The 23,874-nt window shown below is 39.1% G+C and overlaps 2 protein-coding genes across 2 annotated transcripts; both read left to right on the top strand.

The window, feature by feature from the left end:
• Nucleotides 1-1,352: 1,352 nt before the first annotated feature.
• LOC105973803 (uncharacterized protein At5g41620) lies at nucleotides 1,353-4,444 on the top strand. Its single transcript, XM_012998853.2, has 3 exons — nucleotides 1,353-2,044; nucleotides 2,341-2,472; nucleotides 3,004-4,444. Exons 1-3 carry the CDS (start codon nucleotides 1,607-1,609, stop codon nucleotides 4,300-4,302), a joined length of 1,869 nt encoding a protein of 622 aa, XP_012854307.2. The 5' UTR covers nucleotides 1,353-1,606; the 3' UTR covers nucleotides 4,303-4,444.
• A 4,532-nt stretch (nucleotides 4,445-8,976) lies between these two features.
• LOC148772616 (uncharacterized) lies at nucleotides 8,977-10,557 on the top strand. Its single transcript, XM_088817636.1, has 2 exons — nucleotides 8,977-9,467; nucleotides 9,553-10,557. Exons 1-2 carry the CDS (start codon nucleotides 9,207-9,209, stop codon nucleotides 10,147-10,149), a joined length of 858 nt encoding a protein of 285 aa, XP_088673762.1. The 5' UTR covers nucleotides 8,977-9,206; the 3' UTR covers nucleotides 10,150-10,557.
• The last annotated feature ends 13,317 nt before the right edge of the window (nucleotides 10,558-23,874 follow it).

Below are 23,874 nucleotides of genomic sequence, written 5' to 3'. Positions count from 1 at the left end.
CCTTATGTGAGTGCTTGAGTGAAAAAAATGGGATTTACTACATGTCAGAGTATCCTTTTTGATTGGCTGATCGTGCATGTGTTGGTGAGTCAACTAAGTGTGAGTATTGGGGTAGACTTAAGGTTTCTGATTTTGTGTGGTTGTGGCTTGGTGCTGATTTTCGATTGGGCTCGCCACCTGCTTGAATTTCTGGACTGAACAACGAAGAATAGGAGACTGAGCCGTTTGAAAACAATAACGGTTCCATGTGTTGGATCGGATCTACCGTTGTTTACATATTGGGCCTCCTTGGGATCCATTATTAATTGTCTTTTGGCCCATTTTGGCAGCCTAACATTCATAATACACAAAGAAACGGGCTGACCCTCACACTTTTGGGCTTCATTTAAGGATTTTAACACAAATTCATTCGAGGTTTCATTTAGGTTGAAGAATTTGGGATAATGATTTTAATTTCACAACATAAGTTCAATGAATTTATTTAATTAAATTATTTAATTACTTATTACAAATAATTAGTTCTCACTTCAAATTTTCATTGATATCGGATGGCTCGTCAAATCCAAATCCTTCCATCTAAATACACTACCGACTTTTCGAAGCTCTAAACCAATTTCGATTTATTTTTAAACTATATATATTTTCACGAATGTCGACTACATTTCACTATTATTTTGTTTTATTATATTAAAAAAAAAAGTACAAAACAAAATTTTACAAGCTTATAAGCAATTAGACAATTTAAAGAAAAAAATAGTCTACAAATTTAGGCAAACACTCTCTTAATTGCGACAATAGTTATTAACCGACTCGTCTACCTACAAATTGCTTCTAGATGACCAGACATGTTTCGATCCAATCCGAACCCACTACAATTAAACCAAATCGAAACGAACTAAACTAAGCTGTCGAGCCAAGGCAAGCCGACCCGATCCGAGTCGAGCCGAGCCAAAAAATAATGTATTACTAGAGAATAGAGATATATGATGAAAATATTGTACGGAGAGACCAAGTCATCGACAAGAGCCACAGCCCATCGCATGCTACACTAATTGCAACGTGCAGAGTATAGGGCCCTCTTCAAAATACTACTAATAATATTTTGGGTAAATTACAACCCACTCCCTCGAGTAAGTTCTATTTACAATAAAACCCCTATATTTCCATAATTACATCCACCGTCTACAATTTCTACAGTTCTTACATTAATACCATTTTATAGGGTGATGAATATAAGAAATTTAAAAACTAAAGGGGACTTAATGTAATTTCTAAACATGAAGGGTGTTTTTTGTAATTTGACATTATCTAAGGGAGGTGGTTGTAATTTACTTTAATAATTTGAGTAATTCAAAGACCCCACCTTTTTTCTTGACAAAGAAAATCCATGGATTCCGACCTTGGAAGAACAGTGGATTGCAATAAGAAAGACAAGTAATAAATTATTACCGAAACGTAAAAGATTCTCTACAGCGACGGAAAAGCAAGAAAGCAGCAGATAGTAAAATCCAGATGGGCACGGCAAGTCAGTGGGGAAAAGGAAAAGGAAAAAAGAAACCATTTCTTTTTCTCTCTCTAGTCTAGAGAGAGAAAGCTAGAGAGAGAGATGATAAAGGTGGAGCAAAGGACAGCACAAAAGGGAGAGAATTTCGGGGAAAAGTTGAGGAGAGTGGGGAAGAGAGCGGGGCAAACCACTCCAGTTGCTTCCTTTTTCAGATACCCTCAAGAATTACATATCTCTGCTGCATCGGCAGCGGCGGCGGCGGCGGCGGCGGCAGCTCCTCGTAGTGGCGGCGAAGAATTGCGAGAGAATTGTAGTGTTGATTTTAGAGACGCCCCTTTTCGAAATCCCTGTTTTTCTGCGAGAAAACTTGCTGCGGCACTTTGGGAACTCCATCACTACCACCAGGTGTTTGATAAAATGCACCACCGAGGCGCCGGTGTCCCTCCTCCCAGGCTCCGCCGCCTCAACCACCACCAGATTTATATGGACAAGAATGGCGGCCATGAACCCCTTGATCCTTCGCCTAGTTCACCGGACCTGGTAAAGGGTTTACATACAATTAATATGATTGGTTCTTACACTCTGCACTTTAGTATCTGTTCTTACCAAATTTTAGTTATGTTGGACATTAGTGAAGCTGTCTTAATCTGCTATATCCTCAACCGAACAATCTAACTAATGACTGATTTGTCCCTGTCTGAGTCCACATTAGAACTTAATTTCGAACGAGTTTAATTACCTAATCGTGTTATAATGCTTTCATTTTTGAAGATATTTTCTTGGTTTCGTGATAAAAGTGTCGATCGAAATAATTCTCCGGTTATCGATAATTACAGGCGGGAAGTTGTAGCACTTTGAGGAGGCAAGTCGTTGCTTCGTTAATGCAACATCATCATCTGTCGTCGGCTGAGAGGACAAATCATGCTATGCAACCGGTCTCGCCTGCAAGTTACGGCAGTTCAATGGAGGTACCACCACTCTACTGCATTTTTTTTTTCGATTTCCGATTATTTCTTGTGAAAGTGGACTAGGTTTTGCGATCACTAAGCATCTATAATCAGTTTTCACTTATGCTTAAGTCGTTTGATGTGATTTGTTTGAGTGCGAACTGTGCTTGCTATAGGGGTGGAAATTGGAACGGGAATTCCGAATTCTGCCAATTTCGATCTGAAATTTTTTTTTCGGGCACAAGATTTTTCATTCCAAATTTCGAAAGTTCCAATGTCTGATTTTTTTTTTCGATTTTTTTTTGGAACGGAATTGAATACATATTAGATTTTAATTTTCGAAACTATTTCCGATTATTTTCTGAAAATTACACTTATAATATCAATATTATTATGTATTTCGTATTGTAGATGACAAAAGAATTGGAATTTCCAACTTTCCCGACGGTTCCTATCCGATAATTTACAATTTTGAAACAAGTTTTTCATTCAAATGGGTAAAATTCCGGTTTCGAATTTTCCCAATTTTAATTTTTTGGCACGGAATTGCAGATTGCAGCGTATAATCCAGCACTTACTCCTACGAGCTCCGTAGAATTAAAAGGTAGAGGTGGTAGCTTACGAACATCAACCGAACTCCTCAAAGTACTAAATCGCATATGGACCCTCGAAGAGCAGCACATTTCCAACATGTCCCTCGTCAAAACCCTAAAGAAGGATCTAGAACATTCCCGCTCCCAGATCAAAGCATTAACAAGAGAGCAGCAAATCGAACGCCACGAAATGAACGAGCTGATCAAGCAGATCAAGGAGGACAAGATCGTAATTAAGAAGAACAAGGATCAAGAAAGAATCGAAGCCACCATTCAATCCATGCGCGGTGAATTGGAAGACGAGCGGAAGCTGAGGAAGCGATCCGAGAGCCTCCACAGAAAGTTGGCGCGCGAGATCCAAGGTACGAAGAGTATCCTCGCGGAAGTTTCGAAAGATTTGGAGAAGGAGAGATGCTCGAGGAATCTTTTGGAGGATCTTTGCGACGAGTTCGCTTTGGGAATAAGGGATTACGACAAGCAAGTTCACTCCCTCGCGCAAAAATCGGACATGGACTACAGCGATCGGTTGATTCTGCATGTGTCGGAATCTTGGCTCGATGAACGCATGCAGCTGAATTCTCAAGCGGGGCCCACTTTTGGGTCGGCTGTGGAGAAATTGAGCACCGAGATTGAAGCTTTTCTCCGTGCTAAAAGAAGTGCTAAGAAAAAGAGTGATGTGGGCCCCACTTTCCGAAGAAGCTCTCTTGAATCTATACCGTTGAATTTGGCTGTTAGCAGCGCCCCACGAGACATGGATGATGATGATGATGACTCGGCGAGTGGCGATTCGAATTGTTTCGAACTGGAGAAAGTTAGTGAATTTGAATCGGCTTTAAAAAATCAACACGATGAAAATTCGAAGCAAAGGGAAGTGAAGAAAAAGCACGGAGAAATTATTACGGACCGTGTTGAAGATGGACAAGAAAAACGCGAAGCGGACGAAGATTGCGGGGTGGTTAGTAATTCGAATAATATGATCAAGAATTTAATCAGAAATCATTATTTGTTGTCTGAAAGTAAAGAAGATTGTGGGCCCGCTTCTTCTTCTTCGGTGTGGAGGAGTCAGCCTAGTCCGGTACGACAGTGGACGGAGAAGCTTCCGTCGAACGTTCCAGAAACTTCCGGAGCCTCGGCTTCGAAATTGCATCCGGACTTGAAGGAGAATACTTTGAAGGCTAAGCTGTTTGAAGCAAGAACGAGGGGTCAAAGGTTGCACTCGCGCGTAAAGGATTCGATTGTACTTTCTCGAAATAAATGATATTTTTTTTTTTTCGGTATGTGTGACACTCAGAACTTTTCTTTTCGCCTGAGAAAATGGTCATTGTTAATAATAAACTAGAGAATTCTATCTTTTGATTCAACACAATATCATCTGTAATTAATGTAATGAAGCATTCACAGTGTATATATATAGATAGAGAGATAGATAGATATTAAAATTATAAAATTGCGGTACGGTATACTGCACAGTACAACACCGCATCAAATGTAGTGGTAACTATATATTTCGATATTTTTTTGTACGGTAGCCGCACGAACCAATCAGTTATAAAATTGTATCTATAGTCATCGGAGGTGTGTTCCGTTAACGGTGTTGTTGGGCACTCGTAGAGAAATACACATATACATACGACATTAAAAGTAAAGGGAAAGAGATACACAAACAGGTATAGTTCCAACACATATAACTATTATTGTTTTAGAATGACTGAGTCCTTCATTGTTCAGTGTTCAGAACGACAGGAAACATCCGTTAGTAGAAAAATAGCTATTTATTACGATCATTAACCGTAGCAAAATGTACATTAAATTCATAGTAAAAAGGCTTTTGCTAAGCATTTTCTACGAATTTACCCCGTAGCATATACGGGTGTGATAACAGTTTTGCTATGGTAAATGGCCGTACCAAATACTTTTTTAATACGGTAAATCCTAGTATTTACTACGACTTCAAAATTGTTTCGTAATAAAAAATACAGTTTATTACGGTTTTTCACCGTAGCAAACAAACTCGTAGTAATAAGCAAATTTTCTACTGGTGAACAAAGATGCTCCTAAGTCAAAGTTAGCCATTTACGGGCGAAGACTCTATAAAGAGTTGCCGGAAAAAAAGACAAACTGATGGCGTGAGGGAGGGCGAGAGAGAAAGCAGTACATTCAAACTAAGAGAAGAGTTGAGAAAAAAAGAGTTAAACCTGAGCGAGTCGACGTCCACGATTAAATGAAGTAATCTGGACGATTAAAAAATGTCGAAAACGCAATCTTTAGTTAGTCATCTATTTATTTATTTATTATTTTAAAATTTGTTTATGAATATAAGTTGGAACATCTGGACCCATAGAATAAAGGAAAATCTGGGCGTAGAATCACTTTGATTATTATGTCTGGTAAGAAATAATAGTCAAATCAGATCAACACCAACAAAAATAGACTCAAATTTAACTCTAAAGGGCAAAATTATAATATTAATCATGTAAGCTCACCTAAATCTAGTCCTCTAATTTGTCTCATTTTATTGGTGGGTATGCAAAAGTTATTTATATGCTATATTTGATGAAGGTTACACTGTACCGAATGGAATTTTTCCTGTTGATTTACACATTCGTGTGTGTGTTTTGTGTGCTTATAAATGATAAAATATAACCGATGATTTTCAATTAGTCTATAACACCAATTTATTTACGAAAAACAAAAACATAAAACACACTCAAACCCTTATTTTACTCCAATGTCATCGGTTAAACCCTAATTTTATCAATTAATAAATTTTGTCCATTCCCTGGCGCCAATGACTGGTGTTGACCGGCGGTCAACGGCGTCAACTTTATTTTGTCCTTCCTCTTCTTCAGACAATGTTGTTGTGTTGAAATTTGGAACATTTTTTTGTCGATTCCACTGGTTTGTATCCGCGTATATTTTTCGATTATGGAATAATATTTTTGTATTTCGAACTCAAAAGTTCCAATTTTCATGTGTTTTTAGGGGGAAAAAAAAAAAAAAAAAAAAAGAAGAATTGGAGCACATCACTTGATCCAACATTTAAAAAAAAATATTATCAAAAATTCCACAAAACAAAATCAAAATTAACACTTGCAAAATAAATAATTTTGTTATGTATTTAATATTACAGAGAAATAGAAAATAAAAATTCTAGCCGATTACAGATCAGTATTATTTTTTAATTTGAGACATTTTCTCATTCATGTTTTCAAAAATTCAATTATCCAATGTTAATTAGCAAATAGGGAGTAGTATATATATTTAGAAATAAAACATTAATAAATGCTCCATTTAAAATTGAGAAAATCAGAAAATAAATGAGAAAACAAGAAGATGGAGGGGCACTTGTCAGTGAAGGATAGGGGAGCACGAAGAACCTTTTAATGGATCAAGACAGCATATATATATATATATATATATATATATATATATATATATATATATATATATATATATATATATATATATATATATATATATATATATAATACATATATATAATTTTATTACACCTTTCCCTTTTGATGACGTAAAAAATAAATCACCTAATGTGTTGAAGCTGGGAGAGCAAAGTAGGTCACGTGCTCACGAGCTAGATAGTCCTAAGAACTTTAATTTGCTCTAGGATCCTGCGAACAGAAAACACATAATCTAAGCCGGGGGTTGATCCGGCGGAAACCCCTCCGACGCTCAAGTCAGACGTGAAGATAGTTGGTAATTGTAGAGAGAATTTCTCAAGAAGAATTGATTGAATAATAATAACCTACCTTCATTCGATGAATTTAAGTTCTATTTATACTTTATTGATTGGGTCGAGACAATTTATCGGGCCCAACCTTATTTGGGTTTGATTGGGCCTCTGTAGAAATAACTATTAAGTTGGGCCTGTGGTCCAGTAAATGTGGGCTATTGGGCTGGGCCAATAGGTATATCATTAAGCCCCCCACTCTCGAATCGATGTGGGAGCGAATTGGAGAGAGGTGCCGGATCGTGTCGAGAGTAGAATTGGATTTCAAATACTTGTTTGTGTCGTTGAGGTGAGGATAATAATAAAATTTTATTATTATTTTTGTTGTCCCATCGGTGAGCGGATTCATATTTAAAGTGCTTTAAATATAAATTTGTGCGTAGGAGTAGGTAATTCCTTTTGAAAGCAGGAGAGAGGAGTATCAATTACCACGTCGAATAAATATGGGTGAGTAATAATATTTGTTATTTTATATATCTCCGTAACATATTTTGCACCATATACTCCGTTGTAGAAAATAATATATTCTCTGGGGTGAGAAGATCCTCAGATAGAAGGATTTATATGTCCCAAACGGTGAAGGCGAAACAGTTGAAAATTATCCTGCGAAAGCCGATTGTAGAAACCGAGATGACCTTTGGAACCGTAGGGAAGGTAATTGGGTCGAGTTCTGGTAAAAAAATTGCACCGGAGAAAGAAATCGCGCGTACCGATTGCACGCGATTAGGTTTATCCGGAGAAATTGCTGCAGAACCAGTAGACGAAGCCGCACGGCTCGAAGATGTGAGGGGAGCCGCGCGACTCGGCTCCGCGCGAAGTGGAGCCGCGCGATCTGTGTGTGGAGGTGAAGCCGGACACGGAGCCCGGAGTGGAGAGAGAGTGGTTAATTGGGCTGGGGTGGGTGGTAGTGGGGTTGGTGGGGGTAGGGAGGAGAGAGAGAGAGAGAAGGAGGAGGTAGGTGGGGTTGGTAGGGGTAGGGGTAGGGAGGAGAGAGAGAGAGAGAAGGAGAGGGGTAGGGGGGGTGGTGCTGGGCGCGTCGCGCGGGGGGGTGGGGGGTACCCGCGCGACGCGCGGGAGGGGGGGTACCCGCGCGACGCGCGGGAGGGGGTGGGGTCTGGGGCGCGTGGACGCGCGTCCGGCGCGTCCGCTGCGCGTGGGGGCGCGTCTGCGGGCGCGTGCGGGCGCGTGGAGGGGTCTTTTTCGGCCGTTTTCGAGGAGCGTCAACTCGTGTCTTCTCCGGGTGATTTTTTGGCATCAAATGTTGATATTCCTAATATTAGTGATGATGTTGGTACTAGTAGGAGACGTCTTAGGTCTCAATTTGTGGACTTTGGGAGTGATAGTGAAGAATCGCTTAAGTCGAGTTCTTCTAAGGAGTCGGAGGGATCCGAGGGATCCGAGAGTGATGTAAATCCGGATGGAGATGCGGGAGATGGTGATGATATTCCACGAGAAGATGTCATTATAGATAAAAATAAAGGGAAGAAAATAAAACCACTTAATTTGAGTTTGGTGGATTATGATACTTCGTTAACCGAATCTCAATTCGGTATTCTCCGTCAGCTAGTTGGGGCTCCGAGGAATATTGAGATGCTCTTACCTAAAAAAGGTGAACGATTGTATGCACCCCCCGTAGGGTTCCACACCCAATACGTCGCATATTTGACATGTTCCTCGCAGATTGTGCCTCACTCCACTCTTTTGAATGTATGTGAGGAATTTCGGATAGGATATAGTCAATTAACTCCGAACGTGATTCTCACGTTCGAAGCTTTTCGACAAAGAATGATCGAAGTAGGATTACCGATTAGTGTTGAGATGTTCAAGGCCTTGTTTACCCTACATCGTTCAAGTGATTTACCCTTCTTCTGCACACATCCTCGGGTTCCTTTCAGATTTTTGAAGAGTATTGGCTTGAAGTGGGATAAATGGAGTACTTTATTTTTTTATGTAAGGGCTCCGACGTCTGATGTTCCGCTTGTTTGGAATCCGGTATGCGAATCTTTTAAGATAATGAAGAATATGAAGAAACGTATTAAGGAGTCGGGGTTGTGTGCTTTGGAGTTCGATCCGAGTTGTCTTATTCCAAAGGGTCGGGCGCCTACACCGTTGCGTGTAGTCTACATGTTTTATGCATTTGTGCCTTATTTTGTGTTGTCTCTGCCATTCTAATAAATTTTTTTTTTTTTTTTTTTTTTTTAGATGGGTGTATTGATTTTGCGGCTCTTCGGAAGAAAGCTACTGGAGGTGCGAAAAAGCAAGCGAAGAGGGATCCTTTGAAGCAAGCGAAATCAAGTAGTAGCAAATCGCGCGAAGTGACCCGCGTGGAGGCTCCGCATGCAAGCGGAGATGATCGTGATCATAATGTTGAGGGGGATGAGTTGGATCGATCGGTTAATAATGGGAAGGATGAGATGGTTGAGATCGAGTATGTGCCTGCACCGAAACGGCCTCGAGTGGATCCTGAGGTTTCTCATGTGCCTCCAGGGGGTGCAGGCAAATGCTTGTTCACGTATGGGGTGAACCGAGAGGGGAAGGATTCTTTTTGGGATACGACCGATCATACTATCGCGCTGAAGAAGACTGAGGGTTTCGTTGGGGAGTATGACCGAAGTCGGATGTCGGGTAAAGGTCGTGCTCATATGCTTTCGTTGGCTGGCGGAGACATGTGTCGGGTAAATATTTGTTTAATTTAATATGTTTTCGTTTTAGATTATAAGTCTCCATACTCTAATATTTTCTGTTTGAATTTTGATATAGCTTATAGCTACGTGGAGGTATCTAGTGGAGCAGGAGGAGCAAGTCGAAAAGACCCATGATGAGGAGCGTGCTGGTTGGGAGGCAAGGGAGAAAGAGCTAAAGGCTCAATTGGAGGCTGCGGAAACCAAACTAGAGGTGGCCGAGACTCTGCTCATTCAGAGGACCGATGAATTGGAGATTAGTAGGAGCGAGACCGAGGCGAGTAAAATTGAACTGATGAAATTAGATCGGTGCTATGACGAGCTGAAGGAGAAGTATGATGCCGAGAAGTTTACGGGGAAGAGGTTTTTGGCTTCTTCGGCTGGAGCAGCTTATAAGGAATCGGTTATGTTAGAAGGGGAACGTCGCTTTCAGAAGAGTGATATCTGTCGAGCTATGATCGAAGATCGAGCAATAGCTGGGGTTTATGCTCCTTTGGTTAGGACGTGTCGTCAGTACTTACGCAAGGTTGGAGGAATTGACGAGAAGATTATTCGAGGTATGGAGGAGGACATTCCTGATGATGGGGAGGATATTGATGTCGAGTGTACTGAAATTGCCTCGGATGCGGAAGCAGATGATCGAACTACCGAAGCTACTTCTGCTCGGAAAGTGTAGTTTGGTGTGATGTTGTTTTTATTTTCCTTAGAAGAAGACTTGGTTTTTTATTTTTATTTTTATTAAGTGGGTATGTCCACTAGTATTTTTGCATGCTTCATGACTTGGTATTTGTTTGCACCTTGAGACGTTGATTTTGCTATCAAAGTTATTGTTTCTTTTTATTCATTGATTTCGCACTAATGTTTTGCATATAGCATTGTTCGAGATATTCTTGATGAGGGGATCAGTCTCTCAAGATTTTTTTTTATAATTTTTTGGGATCGTGCCCTTTATTTTGGACCTCGTAGGTCGGAGTATTATTTAGTCCATGGCCACGTTTTAAGCATGAGGACCCTGAAAATCAAAATAGAGAGACGCAGATAATCCAGCTGGCCAGGCTATATGGACTATCTTAATTTCTCTAAGTGTTTTTAGGGTTGAAGTGAGATGAACCCGTCGTAACGGTTAAGTAGTATATGAACAATAACTTTGAGAGTAAAGTAAAAACTTGATTTAATCATTAATAAGAAATGCGAATTGTCATAAGCTTCCGTGAGGCGAAGGGAAATAACTCGTAAAAAACAAATAAATCGAACTATTGAAAAGTAATCTATGTGACTATAAGAGATTTTATTCTTCTTCCACGTCTTCCTTGTGCTCATCCGTGCTTGGTGTAGGGTAGTATGTCTACTGTCTTTTGGTGTCTCTTTGCCTGAAAAGTATCGGGGTAAAAAAAAAATTCAAGTACTTGTATTGAAGACTTAATAGTTTCATAAGTTGGAGTGATGCGTATTTGGGATCACGTACTCAATATTGGGACTTTTTCTGTTCCTCGCATTCCGAGATATGAGAACAACTCATGAGTTGCGGTGGATTGCTGCGCGACCCTGCCTGTCAAAGGAGATGGCGTTATTGTTTAGTATAGAGACCCACTAATGTGCTTGTGATATGACTTAGTAAAAGTGGTGTTACCCTTAGTGAGATAGTACAGAGTATCTTCTCTCTTTGGGTGAATGGTGGTCGGTAAGCATCCTCTCGTAATTGGCTCTTAATCTGTAAGAAGATGATGAGACGTGTTATGGAAGGTTGATGTAGATAATATCACTAGCCCCCCAGTTTGGGAGGGATGTTTACACACCTCGTTATGGAGTCCCTTCTCGAGCTTTTAGAGACATTTTTGCATGAAGAGAGACGTGGAAGGTTGTGAAGCCTGCAAGGCGACTTTCGTATGAGGAAGATGTAGATGTAAACTTAAACAAATTTGATTTAAGATGGATGTATACCTCAAGCGTAGAACCTTTTGAGATTCCCTATATTCCAGGTTCTGGGTATAGGGTGTCCGTCGAGGTTCTCGAGACGATATGCTCCATTGTTAATCACTTGTGTGATTTTATATGGTCCTTCCCACTTCGGGTCGAGTTTACCGATTGGGCGTGAGGCTTCGGCTTTGCGGAGAACTAAATCTCCTACTTGGAAAGAGCGAGGGCGGACTTTGGAGTTATAAACTTTCGCCATGCGACTCTTGTACATTTGCTGTCTGATGGATGCAATCTCTCTTAGCTCGTCGACGAGATCGAGGTTAGCCCTCATTGCTTCTTCATTCTCCTCTGGTGAATAATTGATGACTCTCCAAGAGGGTTCGCCAATCTCTACGGGTGCTACAGCCTCTGTTCCAAAAGCTAGGTTAAATGGAGATTCTCCTGTTGCTGTTCGTGGGGTTGTTCGATATGCCCACAGAGCATTTTGTAATTCTTCAACCCACTTTCCCTTGGCACTTCCAAGCCTTGTCTTGAGATGTTGAAGTATCGTGCGATTGGTTACTTCAGTTTGACCATTTGCTTGGGGGTTTGCCACCGAAGTGAAGAATTGCTTAATAGATAAGCCAAGGCACCAACTCTTGACTTTGTCTCCACAAAATTGTGTTCCATTGTCCGAAATAATGGAACGGGGAATGCCGAAGCGGCACACAATGTTTTTCCAAAGGAATTGGATGACATCTTCTTCTCGAATGCGAGCTAAAGGTTCTGCTTCTACCCACTTGGTGAAGTAATCTACAGCTACAATGAGGAACTTGCGTCCTCCTGTTGCTGGTGGAAAAGGACCGACCAAGTCAACTCCCCATTGAGCGAAAGGTATGGGACTGTCAATCGGTTGCATCAATGCTGCGGGGAGATGAAGGATGTTAGCGTGTTCTTGGCAAGGCTTGCATCTCTGCACTAGTTTTTTCGCATCTTCATGCATGGTGGGCCAATAGTAACCTTGTCTCAATATTTTGAGAGCTAAGTTTCTTCCACTTAAATGATTACCACAAATGCCTTCATGTACTTCCCGAAGCACATAGTCTGCTGCTGATGGGTTAAGGCATTTAAGATAGGGGGAGGAGAACCCTCGCTTGTAGAGATCTTCACCTATCATTAGGAAACGGGCTGCCCTTACCTTTATTTTCTTCGCTTGGGCGATGTCAGTCGGAAGTTCCCCGCTTTTGAGATAGTTTGTAATGGGGGTGATCCAACAGGGTTCGCTCTCTTCAGCGCAATTCACTCCGTCGGTGGAGACTATTTCTGGTTGGGAAGCCGTGAGGAGGGTGATTTTCCGGCTTCCAATGCTTGCCATGGAACTACCAAGTCTAGCCAACTTGTCTGCATCAATATTGTTGGCTCGTGGTACTTGCTTTATCTCGTAGCTATCCAATTTTGAGAGGAGGGTAAGTGCAAGAGCAAGGTACTTTGCCATGGATTCTTCTTTGGCTTCATAGTTCCCAAGGACTTGGTTGACCACCAACTGGGAGTCGCTGTGTACTATGAGTTTGCGAGCTCCAGCTGCTAAAGCGAGGCGGATACCAGCGATCAAAGCTTCATATTCGGCTTCGTTATTAGAGGCTTTGAAATCAAACCGTTTAGCATACTCGAATTCATCGCCATCTGGGCTTGTTAGTACAATACCCGCGCCTCCTCCTGTAGCGGTAGATGATCCATCAACATTGATGGCCCAAGTGGGTATGGATGTGCTCTCTTCCGATGTAGTCATCTCTAATACAAAGTCTGCTAGGATTTGAGCTTTGATGGCTGGGCGTGGTTTGAACTCAACCCCATATTCACTTAGCTCTATAGCCCATTTAGCTAATCGTCCGGAAGTCTCGGGACTTCTCAATATTTGTTTAAGGGGATAGTTGGTGAGAACTATCACCTGGTGCGACTGGAAGTACGGACGTAACTTTCTGGCTGCATTGATGAGCGCGAGAGCAAGTTTCTCCATATTGGTGTAACGGTGCTCTGGGCCTTGGAGAGCTCGGCTTATGTAATATATCGGTTGGTGACCTTTTTCACCATCCCGAATGAGCACTGCGCTAATGGCATCAGCAGAAATGGCCAAGTATAGGAAAAGAGTATCTCCCGGCTGGGGCTTCGTTAGTAGAGGTGGGGAAGTGAGATATGCTTTCAATTCTGTGAAAGCTCTTTGACAATCTTCATTCCACTCAAACTTTTTCCCACCTCTTAGTATCTTGAAGAAAGGAAGACCCTTATCAGCCGATCGGGATATAAATCGGTTTAGAGCTGCCAAACAACCATTAAGTTGTTGGACCTTCTTAATCGATGTGGGAGGGGCCATGGAGGTGATAGCTTCAATCTTTGCTGGGTTGGCTTCAATTCCCCGTTGTGATATCATATATCCTAAGAATTTTCCGCCTCGAACTCCAAAAGAACATTTTAGGGGATTGAGCTTCATCTTGTATTTACGTAAGATGGAGAAGCATTGACTTAAATCGGTTAGGTGATCCGCGACTTTAATACTCTTGACAAGCATGTCATCAATGTACACTTCCATGTTCTTACCAATCAAGTCCGCGAACATCGTGTTCACCAGGCGTTGGTAAGTAGCTCCTGCATTCTTGAGACCGAACGGCATAACTCGATAGCAATAGATGCCTTGGTCAGTAATGAAACTAGCTCTCTCTTGATCTTCTGGGGCGAGCAATATTTGGTTGTATCCTTGATATGCATCAAGGAAGCTGAGAAGTTCGCACCCTGAGGTTGAGTCTATGAGCTGGTCGATCCTTGGTAAGGGAAATGGATCCTTCGGGCATGCCTTGTTGAGGTCGGTGAAGTCTACACATAGCCTCCACTTGCCTCCGGGTTTAGGTACTAATACCACATTGGATAACCACTCGGGATACTGAACCGATCTAATGTGGCCTGCCTCTAAGAGTTTTGCCACTTCCTCTTTGATATGTTTGTTGCGCTCAGGACCGAAAGTCCTTTTACGTTGCTTGACCGGTTTCAATCTTTTGTCAACGTTTAGTCGATGCAATGCTACTTTCGGAGGAATTCCCGTTAGATCTTGAGCTTTCCAAGCAAATACGTCTCCATTTTGCCTAAGGAAGTTAACTAGCTGATTCTCCACTTCTTGATCTAGATCAGAGCCAATGCGGAGAAGCTTAGAATTATCTCCGGGTATGAGTTCTACTGATTTGAGCTCTTCAACCGCGGCTAGCTTGGCGGTGTCGTCGGGTACACTGATTAGGATTTCTTTATCAGCTTCGATGACTGCGTTGACCCATTTTCGCTTATCTTGTCTCGGGGTGTCGTCTCCTTTCCCTAGAGGAATAGGTCTCTTAGATGGTTCACGTAGAGCTCTTGCATAACATTCTCGAGCGAGACGCCTATCTCCAAGTACCTCTCCCATCCCGTAAGGAGTGGGGAATTTCCACTTTTGGTGGTAAGATGAAGGCACAGACTTGAATGTATGGATCGCGGGCCTTCCCACGATGATGTTATAAGGGGATGGTTTGTCGACGATAAGGAATTTTATCATTTTCGTCACTCGACAAGGATCTTCCCCTAAGGAGATGGGTAACTCTACTTCCCCCATGGATAAAACACCTTCTCCCGTGAATCCTTTCAGTGGTGTAGTGATGGGACTGAACCGTGCGTTGTCTATGCCTAGCTGCTTGAATGTGTGGAGATACATAATGTCGGCTGAGCTCCCACCGTCCACTAATATCTTTTTAACTATGAAATTGGCCACCGTTGCTGTTATCACTAACGCATCGACATGATCTTCATCTGGACGTTCAAGGTCCGAGGAGTTGAAGACTATGCCATGATCAGGTCTTCGTATTTGATAGACGGATGCGGATGGAGAAGCATGTTCTTGATTCATACGTGCTGATCGAGCGAGGGTGCGTCTCGCATTTTGTGAGTCGCCACCTGCCGGTCCTCCGGAGATAAAAGAGATGATTCCTCGGGTGGGTTGGTTATCATTGTTATCTGGGTCGCGCCGATGACCTCCCTCCTCTCGTCGTTGCTGTTGATCTCTATTGTTATCTCGGCGTGGAAGATCATCGCGGCGCTTATTTCGAGGCTTATCAATGTATTCGCTCAAGTGGCCTTGCTTGATCAACCTCTCAATCGCCAATTTGAGTTGCGCACATTCCTCGGTAGTATGCCCTTTATCTTTGTGGAATCGACAATAGCGATCCGATTTTTCTCGTTTTGCATTGGGTTGCATTGGGCGTGGAGGCTCTGCCAGACCTTTTTGTTCAATCACATGAAGTATTTCAGTGAGACGAGTATTGAGTGGAGTGAATCGATTATAAGTTGAAGATGATTGGCCTTGAGGCGGGGGTGGAGGACGTCGATCATCTCGTCTCCTAATATCCGGGCGTTCATCTTCTCTCTTCCTCTTGGGAGGAGCATTGGCAGAAGCTTCCTCTATGCGTATGTATTTTTCAGCTCGATTTAACAGCTCATCTAAGTTGCCAGGAGGTCTTCCTGCGATAGATTCTTTGAACCTACCCGACTTCAGGTTTTGCTGCATAATCCCTGAGAGCATATCTTGTCCTACACTGGGAACTTCATGAACAGCCTCCACAAAACGCCTGATGTAGTTGCGGAGTGTTTCATTGTCTCTCTGTACGATAGAGAAGAGATGTGCTGGAGTTTTAGCATATTGCTTATTGATGGCGAATTGGTTGGTGAAACGCAATGACAATTGAGCGAAAGTGTCAATTGATCCTGTGGGCAGAGCGTTGAACCAATTCATGGCTCTCTTGGATAGAGTGGTGCGAAACATCTTGCACATTGCTGCATCTGTCGGGCCATATAGGTCTGCCATAGCGTGGAACTTCTCTATGTGTTCCTGCGGGTCGGTAGTTCCTTCGAACTGAGGTAAGCCCGATACTTTCACTCCTTGAGGCAATACCTCGTTGAGGATGTTTAGGGTGAAAGGACTGCGCCTTGTTGGGACTGGCGCTCTTCCGTCAATTGGATTGTTCAATCTGGGGAACTGGTTTTGGCGAGATACTCTACTATTTATCTCGTCTTCCCCTTCATTAAAGAGATGAGCTCTTCGTAGAGACGCATCACCCCGTTGGAGCGAATGGTGGCGTTGTTGTCTGGGTTGTGGCTCCCTGTGATTGGTAGATAGCTGCATCCGGGATCTTGGATCTGAAGTGGATGAGGATACACTTATCCGATCGTCATTGTTCTGGGCCGGTTGCTGCACCCTGGGTGGCATTGCGGGTGGAGCATTAGCTGGGATCACGGGGGGAGCGTTAGCTGGGATCGCGGGGGGAGCATTTGCTGCCATCGTGGCGATATATTGCGCCACCGCATCAGTGGCGGCGCGAGTAGAAACTTCTGTTATCATTCGTTGGAGTGCCTCCTCGGTTATTTGAACCGTTCGAGAAGCAGGTAGAGGTGGAGCCTGTAGTGGAGGATCGGCGAGTGGTGGATCCCGAGGGGGAATCACCTGAACCTCACGTGGTGGATCCGGAGCACGTGGAGGAGGTGGCAAGCCAGAGCCTCCTCGAACTGGGAGGTTGTTAGCTGTGTCATTCTCTCTCCGAGTGGACTCAGGAGGATCTTGCTGGCTACGTGATCTGGTCTGCATTCCCACAGACGGCGCCAAAATGATGACGTAAAAAATAAATCACCTAATGTGTTGAAGCTGGGAGAGCAAAGTAGGTCACGTGCTCACGAGCTAGATAGTCCTAAGAACTTTAATTTGCTCTAGGATCCTGCGAACAGAAAACACATAATCTAAGCCGGGGGTTGATCCGGCGGAAACCCCTCCGACGCTCAAGTCAGACGTGAAGATAGTTGGTAATTGTAGAGAGAATTTCTCAAGAAGAATTGATTGAATAATAATAACCTACCTTCATTCGATGAATTTAAGTTCTATTTATACTTTATTGATTGGGTCGAGACAATTTATCGGGCCCAACCTTATTTGGGTTTGATTGGGCCTCTGTAGAAATAACTATTAAGTTGGGCCTGTGGTCCAGTAAATGTGGGCTATTGGGCTGGGCCAATAGGTATATCACCTTTCTTTTTGTAATTTTTTAGGGTTTTGTCTAAAGAATCTGAAAATCTGCAAGTGAAGTGACGTTAGCTTCACAGAGATAAACTAAAGATTAAAAACCATTATCATGATAAAGCTGTATGTTTCTCCCACTTTTTCTATAATTAATCCAAATGCTTAATTAATTATTTTTTTATCAATTAATGACGGTATTAATACATGTCTTCTTTCCTACTTTCACTTTTTACAAAGATTAAGAAGTTGATCAATAAAAAAATGACTAAAATAACCTTTATCATTTAATGATTATAAGAGAGAATTTATGTTTAGAGCTGCATTAATTTTTAATTTTTAAGAAGAGACAATTATTGTGGAACGGAGGGAGGGAGTAATAAGTAACGTTTGTATTAAATTCCATAATAATTAAACAGGAAAATTAATTAGAAGAGTATCTAATTAGCAAACTTGCAAAACAACACTTGGAAATTAAACCAAGTATATATAGAATAACACAACATAAATTAATATAAAAATTACAGATACATAGAAAAAAAAAAAAAGTACGTATCCTAATATATATTACGTACAAAACAACGTTGTTTCACTGAATATTAATTAATTAAGCAATGTTGATTAATAATAAAAAAAATAGAGTATTAATTAATAATAATGAATTAAAGTTGATGGAGGTAATTAATTAATTAATATAATAAAGAGATGGAAGAGAAGAGGAAGGGAGGACTTTTGGGTAATAGCAAAACGACGTCGAGACAAACATAGGAACTTGTAATAATAGCAATCTCCAAGAAAAGCCATTGTCGTTATATTTACTCTTCTAGGCTGCACCATTGCCCAAAACCCTAATTCTGTATATATTTTGTTTTTCTGCACAGTAACAACAATTCAAAGTATTATCAAATAGTATATATTAGGTAATAATAAATAAAAATAAAATAAAAAGGTAAAAAATAACTCAAGTATATATTCCGTCACTGCAAAAGACTGCAATATTTATAAAACCAGCAACAAATTAAATATATGTATAACACAATCTTGAACCCTAGCAGAAGATCAAAGAAAACCCTTACAATTAAATAATTTAGAGTAATTATATGTACATGAAATATAAATGAATAAATAAATAAAAAGAAATAAGTGATAAAAAAGGGAGCTCCCTTCAGTCCAAGAACAGGAAATATAAGATTCAACTTGACTCCCGCAGCATTCAATCAGTTACCGAGTAAGAAAACCTCGTTAATCTACTCGGCATTTGTATGAATGATTCGGCAGCAGATTCAATCCCACTCCCCCTCTAGTTGGACCAAAGAAAGCTCTCTCTCTCTCTCTCACACACACACACATATAAATGCATACATATATATATGTATGTATATGAAACTAATTAGTTTCAACTCTTTTCTTTCATATTATGGTGTAAGGGAAGGAGGAATTGAAGGGGGTTTTGTTGGGAAGAAAAATTGTTTATTGCAGCCTCTCAATTTAGGAAGAATGAATTTTGCTCATGTTTTTTTTAAGGTGAAACACACTGTCTTTTTATAGCTAAAGAAATGGTGGTTATCTATTACACACATTATTATGGCTACAGAAAAATAAATAAATTTAAAGACAAGAAAATATAGAAAATATGTAAGAGAGAGAGAGAGAGAGAGAGAGAGATTCCAATCTTCATTCTTGTTCAACTTCAACCCCTCCAATTTAAAGGCCCATCACTTCATTACAAGTGACCTAGCTTTAATTAATTAAACCATTTTAAATTCAGGTCTAATTAAGATTTTTATTATTATTTGCAATAAAAGGATATAGTTCTGATGTTATTCCAAAGAATTGGATTATATAATTAAAAATTTACAAGTGACATAGCTTTAAAACATTTACTAATGATAATTAAAAAAAAGTAGCTTTAAAACATTTTTTTTTTAATTCAGATCATAATAGATATTAAATTGTTTATTAAGCTTTTATATGTCTTTTAATGCATTTCTAACCCTAATTTGAGGATTCGGATCCATATATATATTACAGGCTTTCTTTTGATAGATTGATATTATTTGCACATGTATTTTCTATATATAGTTTAAACTAATGAAGAAGACACGTGTGTCAGAGTGTAATTAAAGGTAATTAGTAGGTAGCTAAACTCATATTATAAGCACTAAACAGCAGTGTAAGTACAGTTGAGCAAATGCATTAATTAAACCAAGAAGCAAAGTACAGGGTGTAGTAGGGTTTGTGCAGTTTCCTTAATTGGAAAGAACTACCTTTAGACATAAGTACCCTATTTCTTGAGGGATTGTCTATTTTTCTAATCTATTTTGACAGCGGCTTTTCGGACACTCTCCATACATTTTTAATTAAATTTCAATAATATTAATTAATTAATTTTAATTTAAAAACAAACTTAAGTTTAATTTATGAATGGGAACACTTGGGAACTTGTTTGGTGAAAGCGCGCTTCTAGAAAATGGTTTATGTTATTAATTAAGTACTAGGGAAAATAATTTATTTTCTTTAAGTTTATTTGAATATATATCTCATTAATTATAATTAAGCTATGTTCATTTATATGCATGCCTATATAAATCAAAGTGACGATGGTTGTAACCGATAAATTGTTTTTTTGTTCCAACAAACATTTGTGTGCACTTTTGTAAGTTTGTAGAGTAGATAAATGACGCAATCTATTCAACGTGGATCAGACACAAACATGAACTACGTAAATTCACTATGACATGCAAACAAGATTTACGTACGTGACAATAATCGAATTTTAGCAAAAACACTAAATGAAGCGGTTCTTGCACACCACTCCAACTTTTTGTTCTTCACATCAAACCCTGAATACGTATTTTTGTACTCACTTTAATGTTGAACTCCTTTCAAATGGTGTATTGACTTCTCCCGAAATGTTCTTTTTTGGTCTGGTAGAAGAAACATGCACTTGTAGCTGTGCAACACTCAAACAAAACCGGTCCACATAATGCTAAAAGCCCTTTTAGCTAAGATTTGTGTTTCTTCTCTTAAAAAGAGTAAGAGACTAATCTAATACAATTAGGTCTTTGAGATGCTACACTTGGTGAAATACATCGGATAATTATTAGCTGTTTCTATGGTGAAATAACTTTCCATTTAGAAACACCAAGTGTATTTCACCGAATATAGCATGAAACAAACAATACAATTACATAGAAACAAATAAAATCCTAAGTAACATAAACAAGAACTACGTAAATTCACTATGACATGCAAACAAGATTTACGTACGTGACAATAATCGAATTTTAGCAAAAACACTAAATGAAGCGGTTCTTGCACACCACTCCAACTTTTTGTTCTTCACATCAAACCCTGAATACGTATTTTTGTACTCACTTTAATGTTGAACTCCTTTCAAATGGTGTATTGACTTCTCCCGAAATGTTCTTTTTTGGTCTGGTAGAAGAAACATGCACTTGTAGCTGTGCAACACTCAAACAAAACCGGTCCACATAATGCTAAAAGCCCTTTTAGCTAAGATTTGTGTTTCTTCTCTTAAAAAGAGTAAGAGACTAATCTAATACAATTAGGTCTTTGAGATGCTACACTTGGTGAAATACATCGGATAATTATTAGCTGTTTCTATGGTGAAATAACTTTCCATTTAGAAACACCAAGTGTATTTCACCGAATATAGCATGAAACAAACAATACAATTACATAGAAACAAATAAAATCCTAAGTAACATAAACAAGAACTACGTAAATTCACTATGACATGCAAACAAGATTTACGTACGTGACAATAATCGAATTTTAGCAAAAACACTAAATGAAGCGGTTCTTGCACACCACTCCAACTTTTTGTTCTTCACATCAAACCCTGAATACGTATTTTTGTACTCACTTTAATGTTGAACTCCTTTCAAATGGTGTATTGACTTCTCCCGAAATGTTCTTTTTTGGTCTGGTAGAAGAAACATGCACTTGTAGCTGTGCAACACTCAAACAAAACCGGTCCACATAATGCTAAAAGCCCTTTTAGCTAAGATTTGTGTTTCTTCTCTTAAAAAGAGTAAGAGACTAATCTAATACAATTAGGTCTTTGAGATGCTACACTTGGTGAAATACATCGGATAATTATTAGCTGTTTCTATGGTGAAATAACTTTCCATTTAGAAACACCAAGTGTATTTCACCGAATATAGCATGAAACAAACAATACAATTACATAGAAACAAATAAAATCCTAAGTAACATAAACAAGAACTACGTAAATTCACTATGACATGCAAACAAGATTTACGTACGTGACAATAATCGAATTTTAGCAAAAACACTAAATGAAGCGGTTCTTGCACACCACTCCAACTTTTTGTTCTTCACATCAAACCCTGAATACGTATTTTTGTACTCACTTTAATGTTGAACTCCTTTCAAATGGTGTATTGACTTCTCCCGAAATGTTCTTTTTTGGTCTGGTAGAAGAAACATGCACTTGTAGCTGTGCAACACTCAAACAAAACCGGTCCACATAATGCTAAAAGCCCTTTTAGCTAAGATTTGTGTTTCTTCTCTTAAAAAGAGTAAGAGACTAATCTAATACAATTAGGTCTTTGAGATGCTACACTTGGTGAAATACATCGGATAATTATTAGCTGTTTCTATGGTGAAATAACTTTCCATTTAGAAACACCAAGTGTATTTCACCGAATATAGCATGAAACAAACAATACAATTACATAGAAACAAATAAAATCCTAAGTAACATAAACAAGAACTACGTAAATTCACTATGACATGCAAACAAGATTTACGTACGTGACAATAATCGAATTTTAGCAAAAACACTAAATGAAGCGGTTCTTGCACACCACTCCAACTTTTTGTTCTTCACATCAAACCCTGAATACGTATTTTTGTACTCACTTTAATGTTGAACTCCTTTCAAATGGTGTATTGACTTCTCCCGAAATGTTCTTTTTTGGTCTGGTAGAAGAAACATGCACTTGTAGCTGTGCAACACTCAAACAAAACCGGTCCACATAATGCTAAAAGCCCTTTTAGCTAAGATTTGTGTTTCTTCTCTTAAAAAGAGTAAGAGACTAATCTAATACAATTAGGTCTTTGAGATGCTACACTTGGTGAAATACACCGGATAATTATTAGCTGTTTCTATGGTGAAATAACTTTCCATTTAGAAACACCAAATGTATTTCACCGAATATAGCATGAAACAAACCATACAATTACATAGAAACAAATAAAATCCTAAGTAACATAAACACTAAAATAATGGCTATAATTAATTTCCTAATAAAATACAAGAATAAATCAATGACATTAATCAAAACACACCGGCAAAACCGATTCTTCGATTCTTCAACACTTAACACCGATGCGAACAAGCAATTTTTCCCCATCCACAATATATCGAATAATTGGCGAGACGAATATAATGGCAATATTGTGACATATATACATAATTGAACATATGATCATAACTAGTCATTGGATGATGTCGTTAGAATGAACATTTCTTCTAATAACTTGGAATAATTTATTTATTTATTATATTTCAATTTAGAATAATTTTAACTTTATTAAAATTATACTAGTATTTAATTAAGAGTAACAAGAAAGAATATTTGTGTATTGTGGAGGAAGATCACATAAGATTCTGTCTTTGTAATAAACAAAAATGAATGTCTTGTCAAACCAAAAAGGCTGCCCCTCTTAATTGTCACACTTACTACAATTCTCACTACATTTTACATTTCAAGACAGTTTTTTGTCCAATCACATTTTTTTTCCTTCTCATCTGTGAATCCCACCCACCCACTAATCCTTTCAACTGGATTAAATACGTGTATTTACGTAAATTAAATTTTTTAGGCAATGTTTGGAAGTGTTTTGGATCTTATTTTGATTTCATTTTGAGGAAATATGTTTTTGGGGAATAATTTGATAATGAAAGTAATGTTTGTTTGTATTTTGGAAGGAGATAAAATACACTGTAGAAGTCAAATCATATTTAAAGGTGTTAGGAAAAAGTATTTTTGAAGAAAAAAATTGAAAGATGAAGTGATGTTTATTTGTTTTTTAGTGAAAATATTTTTGTACTGAGAGAATGATTTGAAAAGTGTAATAAATCCCTTTTTGTTTTGGGAAAACAATGAAAACAAAACAAAAATGGATCCAAACATAGCCTCTCTCGGTCCTAATCTCATAGTAATTAATATATTCTAGTAAAGTTCTACAATTCGAAATACCAAAAAAAAAAATTAGTTTACTTTTTATAACTAGTTTTATTTCAAATAAGATGCTAATTTTTATTTTTAATATCGTAAAAAACAGTAGAATTATATATGTCAAATGGAATTTCTCTTACGATTCAGATCAATAGAATTATATATATATATATATATATATATATATATATATATA

This window comes from Erythranthe guttata, chromosome 1, assembly GCF_056151865.1.
Source record: "Erythranthe guttata isolate IM_541 chromosome 1, IM_541, whole genome shotgun sequence".
NCBI lineage: Eukaryota > Viridiplantae > Streptophyta > Magnoliopsida > Lamiales > Phrymaceae > Erythranthe > Erythranthe guttata.
This window is presented reverse-complemented; position numbering and strand designations above follow the sequence as displayed.